Genomic DNA, 15,332 nt, shown 5'->3' with positions numbered 1-15,332 from the left:
CACAGTCACCTGTCCACTGAAACCTGTTAAAAAAAAAAAAAGTATTAGTTAGAAAAAGTATAACATTGAAATTTTTACAATTTCATTCATTTAACATTTTCATGCAAACTTTACCTTGAATACAAAGTGTCCCGATGAAGATGATGCTGAAGGTCATTGTTGTTGTTTTGTGTTGTGTGATGATGAAGACTGTGTTCTGTTCTGCTGTCAGTCATGAAGTGTTAAACTCACAGCACTATAAACACTCTCAGACCACTGAAGCATGTGCTGACAATGCAAAGAAGTGGGCAGGATCTTCAACAGTCTGTACTGCTACTAAACTAATATTCACATTAATATATCCATTCTGTTAAACTCACTGAGTGATGAACACTGACAGAAAAAAAGTCAATTGTCCTGCTGATAAACTGAATGTGATGAGAGGTCTGTTCCACATCCTAGTGAGCTGTTTCACTTCTTAGTGTCTATATAGACATCTGTCTTCTAAGGCAGCATCTGAACATGAATGGAACTTCATAAGTGACTGATCTGACACGCTCTACATACATTCTCTGTTAATTAAGCAATATATCACACTAGCATGAGTGCTGTTGTGCCTTATATCAGCACAGCTGCAGCAGGTAAAGCACAATTGTGAGTGTGATGTTGCTTTTATACAACCGTTCAACCCAAGAAAGTAATATTAAATGTATGTTTTGGACAAAAATTGTCTAGTTAGTGAGTACATTTCTTCTTCACTAGTGAGGTACAAAAGAAGTGAAAGCATCAAACACCACTCTGCACTGCACAAATACTCTGTTTTTGAACTACTGATGTTTCTTTCGTAAACAAATAAATTTAATTTTTTAATGACTCTTTTAAGAGAACAAATCATTCTCATTCACTTCCATTGTTTTGGTGATGACTCCTGTTTTTAACGAATCAGTTGAGCAAATGACTGAATGATACTTATAACATAGTAATAGAACACATAACATAAAGTTCATTTGTCGCCACATACTGGCGTAAATATGCAATCTTCAGAAATGTTCACTGAACAAATCAGTGAATGAAAACAAAATTAACAACGTGTGTGTGTGTGTGTGTGTGTGTGTGTGTTTGTGTGTGTGTGTGTCAGGGATGGCTTTTGGGTTTCCAGGGTTTTTAAAGTATATATTTTTTATGATATATTAAGGACAGTTTTATAAGGTTGCTGTTCCTTTTAGACTTTGTAGTTTTGACTAGTAGTTCAGTGCAGAGCTTGTTTTGTGACAATAAAGAATATATTTCTTATCCTAAGCCATATGTACAAGCACACGTAAAGAATGCTTTGCGTTACCAATATTGCTGTAATTAGGACTGCCAAAGATTATGATTTATGAAATTGCTTAAAAACTGTTCTATTGTTATCACTGTTGTGTGTTAGTGTTCTGCATTTCACTATTGTGATCTACAAGTCAAAGTGGTAAAATTAATAAAGTATTTTTAGATCTTTGTGTTTTAAATATTTTTTGTTGGTCAGTGTTGTGTGTGATTGTGTTGTATGAGCAGCTGCAGTATCTTTCAGCTGTATCAGTGCAGTCTGACTGATGGAGTTTATTTTTATTTTTTATACAATTTTTGAACACTTCACCACTGAAGCTGTGGAAACTCCAACTGTGATAATTACCTGTATTCTGGTTCCAAAATACCAGTTCTGGGTTAGTTCACTCAACCTTGAGTTAGAAAGGCATTCTCCACAGAGCACCAAATCCACGAGTCACCATTGAAACAGACACTAAGAAGAAATGCGTACCATATTTCAGTGACACAGAACTTGAAGTTTTAATGACTATGCACGAGCATTATAAAGTCATCTACACTTGTAATAGCGATAGGGGCTGCAGCGGTTCAGGACTGAGAGTTTGCTTGATTGAAAATACTGTATACTGAATCAATGCTTGAGTTTTTACATTTATAAAACTATAAAGTTTTACAGTACTTGTAAAAGCTTAATTGAACATTTACAGTATATTGTGAAATATGTATAGTCTAATGTCCATTTACTGAACTTTATGTAAAGCAAATAAACAGTACAATTTACCTTCATAAAACATAACATTATTTATTTCATACATTTTTAATGTACTCCATATAAAAAGAATGTGCATTTTATTAATAGTTTTACTTAACATATATAGTCCAACTGCTGCAGTGGAAAGAGCAATGCTAATGCTAATGCTAATGCTACAGTATAGATTAGGCAACTTCTCGCTCTTTGGGAAGAGCACAGGTAATTAATGGAACAACATGGGATGTTTATTTATTTATTTAATTATTTACTGTTAATGTATCCTGTAGAAGTTGTCAGGTTGTGTTTGTTAATTATGTTTTAGATAAACTATGAGCTGAACTGTTCAGAACTATTAGTTTGCTTATATTAGTCCAGCATGAAAAGTAGATATAGGCTAGCCTAATGTATTAATATAGCCTTAGTTTATATAGATTAATGTGTTTTTTTTCTTCTAATGATAGTGTAAGCATGTCTATTTTTCTAGGTTGAATGTTCAGCCTGATCTTATTAATATACATAGCTATTTGTACATTAAAATTTGTAACATTTGAACCAAATCAAATCAAATCAAATCACTTTTATTGTCACACAACCATATACACAAGTGCAATAGTGAGTGAAATTCTTGGGTGCAGTTCCAAGCAACATAGTAGTCGTGACAGTGATGGGACATATACCAATTTACAATAAACATCAGATTTACAACACAATTTATAATCTAATATACACATAATTACACATAACACAATATACAAATAATAACATACAATGTACAGTATACAATACACACAATATAGAATACACATTATACAATAAAAAAGTATATATAGTATATATAAAATGTACAGTAGGTTGTATTGTACTGTATTGACATTCAGGCTGTCGGTTGATAGTAAGTTGCCAGTGTGTTGTTAAGAGAGAATATAATTTAATAATAATATAATTTATGACAGTCCGGTGTGAGATATAAGAGTAAGAGTAATAAAGTGCAGTGCTGATGTATTTTGATCGTGGGAGATCAAGAGTTCAAAAGTCTGATTGCTTGGGGGAAGAAGCTATCATGAAGTCAGCTGGTGCGGGTCCTGATGCTGCGATACCGCTTGCCTGATGGTAGCAGTGAGAGCAGCCCATGGCTCGGGTGGATGGAGTCTCTGATGATCCTCCGAGCTTTTTTCACACACCACCTGGTATATATGTCCTGGATGGAGGGATGCTCACCTCCGATGATGTGTCTGGCAGTTCGCATCACCCTTTGCAGTGCTTTGCGGTTGTGGGCTGTGCTATTGCCTAACCAGGCAGAGATGCAGCCAGTCAGGATGCTCTCTACAGTGCAGGTGTAGAACCGTGTGAGGATGTGGCGGTTCATTCCAAACTTTCTCAGCCATCTCAGGAAGAAGAGGCGCTGATGAGCCTTCTTCACAACGACTTCAGTGTGGATGGACCATGTGAGTTCCTCAGGGATGTGGACACCCAGGAACTTGAAGCTGCTGACTCTCTCCACTGGTGCTCCATTGATGGTGATGGAACTCTGTTCTCTATCTCTTCTCCTGAAGTCCACCACAAGCTCCTTTGTCTTACTGACGTTGAGGGAGAGGTTGTGCTCCTGACACCAGTGTGTCAGAGTGTGCACCTCCTCTCTGTAGGCTGTTTCATCATTGTCAGTGATCAGACTTACCACCGTCGTATCATCAGCAAACTTAATGATGGCACTAGAGCTGTGTGTTGCCACACAGTCATGTGTTTACAGGGAATACAGAAGTGGGCTGAGAACACAGCCCTGCAGGGCTCCAGTGTTGAGGGTCAGTGATGAGGAGATGTTGCTGCCTATTCTAACCACCTGGCATCTGCTTGACAGGAAGTCCAGGATCCAGCTGCACAGCGAGCTGTTGAAGCCCAGAGCCCGGAGTTTCTCATCAAGCTTGGAGGGCACTATGGTGTTGAATGCTGAGCTGTAGTCTACAAACAACATTCTCACATGTGTTCTTTTTTCCAGGTGGGAGAGAGCAGTGTGTATTGTAGATGCAATGGCATCATCAGTGGAGCAGTTGTTGCGGTAAGCCAACTGCAATGGGTCTAGTGATGGAGGCAGCACAGAGCAGATGTAATCTCTGATTAGTCTCTCAAAGCATTTGCTGATGATGAGGACAAACAGGATGCCAGTCATTTAAGCAAGTGATTTTGGATTGCTTTGGAACAGGCACAATGGTGGACATTTTAAAGCATGTGGGGACTACAGACAAAGAGAGGGAAAGGTTGAAAATGTCCGTAAAAACACCAGCCAGTTGGTTTGCGCACGCTCTGATTCCAGGCCGCGTGGCCTGGAATGCCGTCTGGACCCGCGGCTTTGCGGATATTCACCCGTCGTCGGGTTATATCGGGTTACATCCGCTACAGAGACGGAGAGTGAACTAACCTCTGTAGCTTAGGCAACGAGAGCTCTCTCCGCGAGGGTGGTGTTATTTCCCTCGAAACGAGCATAAAAAGTATTTAGCTCATCCGGGAGAGAGGCAGCGTTGTTCACGGCGGAGTTTTTATTCCCTTTAAAGTCCGTGAAGATATTAATTCCCTGCCACATGCTTCTAGACTTGTACATGTTTGTACGTTTGGATAGACACTAAAACGTACAATATGCACACTTTGAAAGCATCTAATATGTAAACATTTTTACGTATATTCAGCTTTAGAAACTTAAGGTATTGATGAATCCATTACAAATATATTTGAATACACGATTTGATTATAAATATATTTGTACATTTTTACTGTTTTATAGATATTTTAGATTCCTTAACCCTACCCCAACCTCTTAACATAACCACATTTCAACAATATAAAAACATGTAACAATTAGATTAATGTACAGTGACAATATATATATATATATATATATATATATATATATATTACAGCCTCTAATCCCACCCCTACTCTTAAACCTAACCATAACCATTTATTAAACATATAAAACACGTAACAGGCAGATACATTTAATATGAATATTTTTTTCCGAAAAATGGCAAAGATCTGTACAAAAGCAGTCCAGAGGGCGATGCGCTGCATCCAATGTGCTCCCTGATGGCATACAATAGTATTGTGTGAGGTGGAGAGTAGAATTTAAATGATTAATCACTGTAAACCTTCTCCTGATGCACTCTGTAACAATGCTGTCATATCTCATTCAAACTTATACATTACAGAAAACGGCATGTCGCAAACAGTCACAAGACACTTGAGAGCCAATGAGCATTCGACATCACTGCTGTAAAACCACTGGTCTAGATGTTTTTTGAGGTGGCAATTTTTGATTTTAAAAACGAAACCAACATGGGTTGATGGTTACAGTGGATGGAGATGGAGATCGTTGAATAAAAGACTAGAATTTGGGTCTGTTCTTCACAATGTAATGATGGCTGGCAGTAACAATGACAGGTAGACGAAGACAAGATGATGTGAAGAACCCAAGTGCAGTTTAATACAAACGTTTAATCCAAACGTGAACAAAACATAAACATGAACTTGTCTAATAAATGTCGAAACTTGACATGGCTTGATATGACTTCACTTGACTTGACATGAAATGACGTTACACCAACAATGTTACATTAACACAATACCTGACAAGAGACAATGGCAAACATGAGGGCTAAATACTTGGACTTGGGAGAACACATGACAATGATAACCAATGAACACACAGAACTCTAAACAAGATAACGAGACTGCAAACAAGCTAATGAAACAATGAACCAATGGGGACAAGACACAAGAACATGGGAAACACGTGACAAGATCACATGACAATGAAACAGGAACAAACATGGCATGGAACAATTTTACCAAAATAAATGACATGACCAAAAACACATAATACCATGACACACAGAAAGCAGTCTGAAGATTTGGAGTATAGCTAACACATTTGTGGATTAATGTTATTATTGTTTTATGATTTATGATTTATGTTTTATTTTTTGTGGTTTATTTTGCTTTTTGGCATATTCTGAAAACTCATTTTGTGTCCCATGGCAAACAAAAATAAAATAAAATGCTTAATAAGTGATTAAACGATTACAGAGTTTTTGTACATTTTAACATTTTAAAGTCTAGTCTTGGTTAAAGTGATGTAATCCTTTAAAACGTTGTATAGGGCAGCAGAAATCACACAGAACTGAATAAAACTATTAAAATGTCACATTATATTATCAACTGTGTTAAATAAATGTGATGGCAATTAACTGATTATAAATGCAAAGAAATGAACTGATTAATTCCATGAATTCAATATTAATCAATTCAAACAGTACACGTAAACATTTGTATGTTTCTAAAGGTGTTAATGCCTAAATTGATGATATTTTAGATGCTGTCAATATTGTACGTTTCGGTATCTATGCAAACGTAAGATAATGTACGTTTGCTAGAACCAAACTTTACGTAAAAATACAAATGTTCTTATATCACGTTGGAATGTTAATTGTTCTGTTTATTTACTATAATAAAGACTATATTAGGCCTACATGATGTATATTCATTTATGAATGGTATAATATGTATGATAAATTGTGTAATTTTTAAGCATTAGATGTCACTCATTAACAAATGGAGTGCAGGACTTGGAACCTCTTTTCACAAATGTTTCTTAATTATCCACTTTAAATTAATGTTCACTTTCATGGGTTACTAATGTTGAAAACTCATTAATAAGTGGTTCACAGGTGTTCACTTTACATTAAGGTACATTTTCATATGTTATTAATGCCAGTAACTCATTAATAAATGGTTCACAGTTGTTCACTTTACATTAAGGTACATTTTCATATGTTATTAATGCCAGTAACTCATTAATAAGTGGTTCACAGTTGTTCACTTTACATTAAGGTACATTTTCATATGTTATTAATGCCAGTAACTCATTAATAAATGGTTCACAGTTGTTCACTTTACATTAAGGTACATTTTCATATGTTATTAATGCCAGTAACTCATTAATAAATGGTTCACAGGTGTTCACTTTACATTAAGGTACATTTTCATATGTTATTAATGCCAGTAACTCATTAATAAATGGTTCACAGGTGTTCACTTTACATTAAGGTAGATTTTCATATGTTATTAATGCCAGTAACTCATTAATAAATGGTTCACAGGTGTTCACTTTACATTAAGGTACACTTTCATATGTTATTAATGCCAGTAACTCATTAATAAATGGTTCACAGGTGTTCACTTTACATTAAGGTACATTTTCATATGTTATTAATGCCAGTAACTCATTAATAAATGGTTCACAGGTGTTCACTTTACATTAAGGTACATTTTCATATGTTATTAATGCCAGTAACTCATTAATAAATGGTTCACAGGTGTTCACTTTACATTAAGGTACATTTTCATATGTTATTAATGCCAGTAACTCATTAATAAATGGTTCACAGGTGTTCACTTTACATTAAGGTACATTTTCATATGTTATTAATGCCAGTAACTCATTAATAAATGTTTCACAGGTGTTCACTTTACATTAAGGTACACTTTCATATGTTATTAATGCCAGTAACTCATTAATAAATGGTTCACAGGTGTTCACTTTACATTAAGGTACACTTTTGTATGTTTTTAAAGCAAGTAACTCATTAATAAATGGTTCACAGGTGTTGAAAGTGCATGAAAGTCACCCTTTTTATTCATGTTGTTATAACTGCATATAAATGATTTACAATGCATTCATAGATGATTTATTAGTCATTAATGAACCACTTTATAAACCCTTTACAAAGAGAACCTTATTGTAAAGTGTAACCCGTTTATCCATATTCATGATATGATCTGAAGAGTGTGTGAACAGCAGTGAAACACTTTTTTATGATGTGTTACATTTATATGAGTAGACAGTGGGCACTTTCACACTGTTATGAGTGAAAAGGTGGATATGACATTGAGGAACTTTCCATGGGGAGCTTAATAGAGATGGCCGTTCAATTAATAAGTGATCATCCCAATGCCCTATTAACTTCGATGACTTTGCCATAAACTGTGAGAGCTTTGGAGGACTGAAAGGTGTGGGGCTCAAAAAATGAATTTATTTGGAACTCACCCTTCAAGTCCTTTTTTTTGGAAATTCTGTTTGAAGCAATCTCACAGCATGGCTATCATGATTGCTCTCCCTTCCAAGTGCCCTTCGGAGGCTGATTTATTTAGAGAATCCACATACGTTCAGAAAAAAATGTCATTGTATACACTCTGTGGTAGTGTTGGGTTCGAGTCCACCTTAGTCGAGTTCGAATCAAGCTTTAAACAATCAAGTCCGAGTCCAAAAGGGGCTGAGTCGGACTCAAGACCGAGACCATAAAAGGCAGAGTCCGTGTCGAGTCCGAGTGAATCTGAAAACTTTAACCGTAAACTCAACATCAATATTTTAACCTTATTTTAACGTTCACAACTAAGCAAAACTATTTGTCAATAAAAATTTAGCAAAAGCTTGATAAATACAAACATAGACTAAAATAAGTGAAACTAGTGTTAGTCATTACAAACAGGGTTATTATAAATTTAAATTAATAATAATAAATTATTAGCCTATAAGTTATTATAAAATTATCAAATTTTAATATTCTTTTTATTTCTTCTTAATTTTCAATTTTTCCTTTCAATTTAGTTTAGTTTGATCTAATATTATCCCTATAATAGAAATAATAGTCTGTTTTTCCATACTGAGATTTCTTTCTGAGTCTCTATCTGCCTACTGGATTGGGAAAATACATACAAATGAGTCAATACAGTAATAATTAGCTCTCGCTGAGAAGTTACATCTCAAGATTTGACTGCAAATGTTACATCCAAAAACACAGGAAAAGCCCACTGCTAATATTAGTGCCATTTAACACAGACATAGTTAATTAGCGGAAAACAGTTCTGCGTGCTGCTTGTGCACATAATACCCCGATGCGTCCGTGTGCATCTCACAGCATCTGCCACCGAAGATAAAAAATATATATTATATTTGCTTGAGCGGCAGTCGTGTAAGTCTAAAATCATTATGAAATATTTAAATACCAACTAAAGAATTTCACTGAGGTCTTCTTTAACCATGACAAAAACACGGAGAATAATAATATTGAGTCTTAAATTTACCGGAACTGTCCTTCAAAAGTGTCAGAGATATTGGCTAAAACTAACATGTGCATAAGTTACCCGGTGGTAAAAATAAAATAAAAACTTTATAATCAACTAAATTCAACTCATTACGTGAAGTAGCTTCATACACAAACTCGAATAATACATTTTATAGTGTATACTTTAAATGCTTTGAAAATAGTAAATCAGTAATACATAGGTGCTGTTTATCTGCTTAGAGCTGCTGTCTGCTTTAGCAATAACGCTTTGTTTTGACAATATTGCGTGGACCACAAGAGACTACAGAAGCCTACATGTGTGGATTCATTATGCTTTAAAAGACTTAATAGACCAATATTAATACTATTTTTCTGATTTTTTCATTTTTATGTTGTTTTTACTAAGCTGTGAGAGACATGATGTGGGTGACTCAGTGAAGTTCTTGACTGGAAGTTCTTAACCACGATGAAAACCGCAATGCGAGCACAGTCTTGGCTACACAAATTGCGCGTGCGATTTTACCAGTTGTCTGGTCCTGTGCCTGCCTTGTTTAGTTTCTAGTACATTTGCTACATACAGTACCTGTCTTTATGTGTTCATCGTGCCAGCCACCTTGGTAATCGATGTTAAACAGTAGTCTCCATAGTAACATTCAAGCGTACTGGTTGACTGATGAGTGTGACTGTGTGCGTGCGTATGTGTGTTTGCTTAACAATGTGAAACAAACTCTGACTACATCTACGACATCAGGGGGTGCTGCATGCAGAAAGCATTTATTTCTTTTATTTCTGTGTTGTTATCTAAAAAGTCCATTTCAATTGGACTCGTGACTCAGACTCAAGTCTGTGTCTGAACTTGAGTACCCCAACTCTACTCAGTGGGGTTTTTAAGTAAATTTGGAGCAGCAAAAATAGTTAACCTTGTGTAAATTGTCATGTGAACGAGTGTTTCTCAATGTTAAGAATGCAGAGAACAGACTTGCATTCTTATGAATACCAGTCTTACAAAGCTACCTTGGAAGAACGAACTCGGAAGGACAAGAGGAAGTAGAATGCATCTATTGCGAGCTTTGAGATTTGCTGCAATCTTCTTGTTGCGCGATTGCCCATCCCAGCTCATTTGTAGCCAGTGAGAGAACTACATCATCTCACCAGTGAGGTTTGTAGGATGACACTCGTTTCCTCCATGTGTTAATTAATTTATTAAAATGATGCCCAGAAAAACAACAAATGTTGATGGAGTATGACAAATCTCACAAGCCATCGCAAGCTCACAGCAGCATCTGTCAGTTGTATCAGTGCAGTCATTGTGCAGTCTGACTGACAGAGGTTTTTGTACGACTCTTTATCACTGTGTGAACACCCAGCTACTACTGATCCAGTGTATACTCATACAGTAATAATCTCCTGTATCTTCAGTCTGGACTCCACTGATGGTCAGAGTGAAATCACTTCCAGATCCACTGCCACTGAATCTAGATGGAGTTCCAGACTGAAGAGTACTTATAGAATAAATCAGGAGTTTAGGAGTTTCTCCAGGTTTCTGTAAGTACCAGGACAGACAAGTGTTACAGTGACCATCTGAGGGGCGTTCAATGGAGCTGCTGGTTTTACAGGTCAAAGTGACTGTGTTACCATACTGAGCAGATTTCAGTGTGGGAGTCTGAATTACAGTCACCTGTCCTGTGCAATCTAGAAAACATTTTTAATGACATTAAACTTTCTGAAGAGTAAAAATGTGAAGAATTGAAAAAAGAACTAAGATATTAAATTAAATTCTATTTAGAAGTTACCTTGAAAATTGATCCCTAAGATCAAGATGATGATGTTGATGAATGTCATTTTAGTTGTTGTGTCTTCTGTTATTATTCTAAACAGTCTCAGTCATGAAGTGTTAAACTCCCAGCACTATAAACACTCAGTGCACTGAAGCATGTGCTGAAAATGCAAAACATCCCTCTATTTGAATTATTTGTCTCACTATAGCTCATAACACTGATGTGTGGAGAATGTCCTCAACATTAAACATCTTCTGAGCTACTACTTAATTAACCATTTTGAAATTTTAACATCAGGCACAAAATCAGCACTACAGAATTATTTATTGTTTATTTATTTATTTATTTTATTTTATGTATGGGAAACAATGCTAATTTGAATGAAGTATTTTGTCCTCATTGTCCTTTTACTGAGGGTCTACAGATGAATAACTCTGTTGAAGAGTGTTGATAATATGACAACAATAACAAACTTAATTTATAGAGCACTTTTAAGAGTTTTTTATGTGTTCATGAATGTATTTGCAGTGGTTTGTAAGTGTAATATCTGAAGTCACATAATGTTTTAGGATTTGATATGGTGTCCATCAGTGAGAACAGAGGTGAAACTGCACATAAAACATTCAGTGGTGTGAGATTTGAAGATGTGGAGTGTTTTGTGTGAGAAACATTCACTGTTGAAGAGTTGTGCTTTAGATCATGTTTGGACGTGACTCTAGTTTAAGATCGTGTTTAATTTACAGAGAAACTCATCAGCACTGAACATCATATAGAACAGACAGATGATGAAACACAGTAAGAGTGAAGATGAAGAGGAGGACAAAGAGAAAAGATGAACTCTACATGAAACAAATGAAAATATCAGGACAATTATTCTCTCATGAGCAAAAATGAATTAAAATGAGGATTACACTATCAAATTAATTATGGAGTTTTAGTAGTTATGAGAGGTAGAGCTTGATGTTATGAAATACTAATAAAACAATAACAGTCTTTAATTATGTAGTGGTCACATCAATAAAACATTTTCATAAAAAAAAAAAAAGAAAAAAGAGCTTCATTAAGATTTATTATTGTAAGGTCATAGTATGTTTGTCCACTGATCAGTGTTGTGTGTGATTGTGTTGTATGAGCAGCTGCAGTATCTGTCAGTATCAGTGCAGTCACTGTGCAGTCTGACTGACGGAGGTTTTTGTACGACTCTTTATCACTGTGTGAACACCCAGCTACTACTGATGTAGTGATAACTCTGACAGTAATAATCTCCTGTATCTTCAGTCTGGACTCCACTGATGGTCAGAGTGAAATCACTTCCATAGGCTGATCCACTGCCACTGAATCTAGATGGAGTTCCAGTATAAAGGCTTCTTATGTAATAGATCAGGAGTTTTGGAGTCTCTCCAGGTTTCTGATGATACCAAGAAACACAGTCACTACAGCCAGAAATCGGCTGACTGGTTTTACAGCTGATTTGAACAGTTTCTCCTTGTTTAACTGATTTTATTGCTGGATCCTGAGTCACTGTCACTTGTCCAGAGATATCTGAAAAAAGAGATTAAAGTTGTTTACTGTATCTTAAGAAAACATGTGATTTGATGTGTCATGCACACAGTATGAGATTTAACTTTAATGCCATTATTTAGTTTGTACTGTAATAATCAAGACAATATATTTACCCTGAATGCAGAGAGTCAGTGTCCAGATGAAGATGATGCTGAAGGTCATTGTTGTTGTTTTGTGTTGTGTGATGATGAAGATTGTGTTCTGTTCTGCTGTCAGTCATGAAGTGTTAAACTCACAGCACTATAAACACTCTCAGGTCACTGAAGCATGTGCTGACAATGCAAAGCATCTCTCTTTATTTAAATCATTTACCTGAAGACAACAGCTCACTCCCAAAGACATTTCTATTACCAGAAAATCATCTCAGCATAAGTCGCTTTGAATAAAAGTGTCCGCTAAATGAATGAATGTAATATGTAAATGTCATCATGTTCTATTGTTGCTTTATTGTTTTGTATTATAGCTGAAAATCTTTAGACAAAATCATACATATTATATTTATCTAGTCATTTAATATTTTTTAGGATTATTAAATACTTTCATTCAGCCATTCAGATAATAGTCCATATTGTAAAAAACAAACAAACAAAAAAACATCATATAGTTTGATTTAATGTGCAGTTAATTCTTTTAATACCGTTGTATGATGGGAATCCACATTGAACTGTTGTGATCATAAAGGTGAGACATTTTTAAAATGTGTTCTTTGTCTACATGTTTTTAGTATCACCTTTTATAGGTTTTATTTGCAGTGTCTTTATGATTCAAAAGTGTCATTACACTCCCATCTGTTGATATTGTTTGGAATTTTGGAAAATGTTATGGGTTGTGATTAGATAGGGGGCCCACAGTATAATGTTGTTGGGGGCCCAAAAATCCTAACAGCATCCCTGATTTTGTGTCTGTTTCCCTCTGCCATCTTATTTTAAATAATTTTACCGTATCAGAGATATTTGTTGTGAGGGAAAAATATCACGTACTGGGAGAGCTTCTCTCACAATACCATCAACTGTGTGGCCAAAAAAGGAAATCCTCTAGACCAGGGGTGGGCAACTATTTGGGTAAAAGGGGTCAATTCAAGTAGTGCATGGTGGTGGGGGTTTGGGGGGGGGGGGGGGGGGCACATTGTATTCCTTTTGAGATACAATGTTCTGTACTGATTTGGTTTTTGTATCTTTTATGCTCAGAAGTAGTTGTGTACCCAATTTTCTGAAGTGTATATGTGACTAATGGGACTATTCCACAATTGCATAAAGTATTGTATTGCTCTACAAAGTTAGATGCTTTTTTTTATGAGGCATTAAGACACTGAATAAAGGTTGAGCTTATAAATTATTTATTTTACCGTCTCTACTTCCCTGTTAATTTATTGTTCAACTTAACACTCTACATCAGGTGTTTGTTTTAATTAAAAAAATGTTTGACACAAAGTGGACAAGTTTACTTATTTTATTCTCAAAACATTACCCGTTTATACGCTAAAAGGTTCATAAAGCGGATCTCGTCAATGGTTTCCATTCAGCACACAACTGAATAAAACAGGCTGCATGACTGTGATAAATGATTCCTGTAAGAGTTGGATTAACATACAGGTGTGAGGGGACTTTTCTAAATTGCACAAATAAAAATACATTCAAATATTCGTCTATCGCTTGCTTTTGCTGGCGTGTCAGTGATTACCCCTCCGCTTGCCAATGATGCCGAGATCTACTTTTATATTTAATTTTATCACTGAGAAGGTTTACCTGCAAACTTAGTAACACCAATCGTCACAAGCAGCCTCAAGAATGGACACAGAGTGGCCATATAACACTTTTCCTTCAGCTAAATATTGCACTAGAGATCGCTAAGTTTGCATGGTTGCCGGATTGCACAAAATAAGTATAACATTAGGCAGAATATTTCCAATTTATGCAAGTATAAATCTCAAATTGGGGGTGTTGCATCTCTTATCTGGCAACCCTGAGCATGTTAAACGCTTGTGGAGGTGCATTAGGTCCCAATGCAAGATAACTCAAATATTCAAAAAAAATAAATAAATAAATAAAAAAACCTTTTAGGAAAACATTAAACCATGTGGAGGGCCGGATCCGGCCCGTGGGCCGTAAGTTGCCCAGGTCTGCTCTAGACGTTTCAAATTCCAAAGTAAATTTCCATCACAATTGTAACCTGTGGGGTTAAATGGGCTAATAACTAGATAACACTTTTAGTGAAATACCTTTATGTTTTTGTACAGTTTAGCCAACAATTCTGCAACACTAGAATGACACTTCATGCAACACCTCATCTTGCCCAATTATTAGGCAAATTGTCTTCCTCAGGATTAATTTTATTGTTGAACAAACACAGTGCTCTCAGTCAATCCAAAATGTTACTGAACCTCAAACCTGAATGTTTAACAAAGAAAAAGTGAGTTTTGTCTTTCTCAGGGGAATATATAAGTGTGCACAATTATTAGGCAACTAAATTACAAAAATAATTTCTCCCAACTCAATTGTTTATTCTAAATTTTTAGAGTAGGTGCAACAAATAAGTAGCACAAAATGACAATTAAATAACATTTCAAAAAATATTAAGTGACCAATATAGCCACCCATCTTTTCAATAACTGCCATGAGCCTTCCATCCATGGAGTCTGTCAGTTTCTTGATCTGTTCACGATCAACTTTCACTGAAGCAGCAACCACAGCCTCCCAAATGCTGTTCAAAGAGGTGTATTGTCTTCCCTCGCTGTAAATCTCACAGTTGAGAAGGGCTCACAAGTTCTCAGTAGGATTTAAGTCAGGTGAGGAAGGGGGACAAGTCATTATTTGGGCATCTTTGAGGCCCTTGCTGGCTAGCCAAGCA

The 15,332-nt window shown here is 35.8% G+C and overlaps 1 long non-coding RNA gene and 2 gene segments (V, D, J or C); 1 reads left to right on the top strand and 2 right to left on the bottom strand.

Moving 5' to 3' along the window:
- The first annotated feature begins 5,014 nt into the window (after positions 1-5,014).
- On the top strand, positions 5,015-8,031 carry LOC127435852 (uncharacterized). 3 transcript variants are annotated; one of them, XR_007896298.1, is made up of 4 exons: positions 5,015-6,747; positions 6,892-7,126; positions 7,271-7,467; positions 7,684-8,031. It is a non-coding gene; the product is annotated as an uncharacterized LOC127435852 (long non-coding RNA). The 3 variants fall into 3 exon arrangements; XR_007896299.1 differs by lacking the exon at positions 7,684-8,031 and having other exon boundaries at positions 6,964-7,126; positions 7,271-7,524; XR_007896297.1 differs by lacking the exon at positions 7,684-8,031 and having other exon boundaries at positions 7,271-7,524.
- Positions 8,032-10,492: 2,461 nt separating this feature from the next.
- LOC127435727 (Ig kappa chain V region 120-like) lies at positions 10,493-11,020 on the bottom strand. The segment is given in 2 exon segments: positions 10,493-10,836; positions 10,938-11,020. Coding segments are annotated over 2 exon segments (393 nt in total).
- A 262-nt stretch (positions 11,021-11,282) lies between these two features.
- On the bottom strand, positions 11,283-12,747 carry LOC127435837 (immunoglobulin kappa variable 3-15-like). The segment is given in 2 exon segments: positions 11,283-12,464; positions 12,599-12,747. Coding segments are annotated over 2 exon segments (384 nt in total).
- Positions 12,748-15,332: the final 2,585 nt, after the last annotated feature.

The sequence above is a fragment of the Myxocyprinus asiaticus genome, chromosome 46 (assembly GCF_019703515.2).
Source record: "Myxocyprinus asiaticus isolate MX2 ecotype Aquarium Trade chromosome 46, UBuf_Myxa_2, whole genome shotgun sequence".
Lineage (NCBI taxonomy): Eukaryota > Metazoa > Chordata > Actinopteri > Cypriniformes > Catostomidae > Myxocyprinus > Myxocyprinus asiaticus.
Note: the sequence above shows the minus strand (reverse complement) of the source record. Positions and strands in the feature narration are given on the sequence as shown.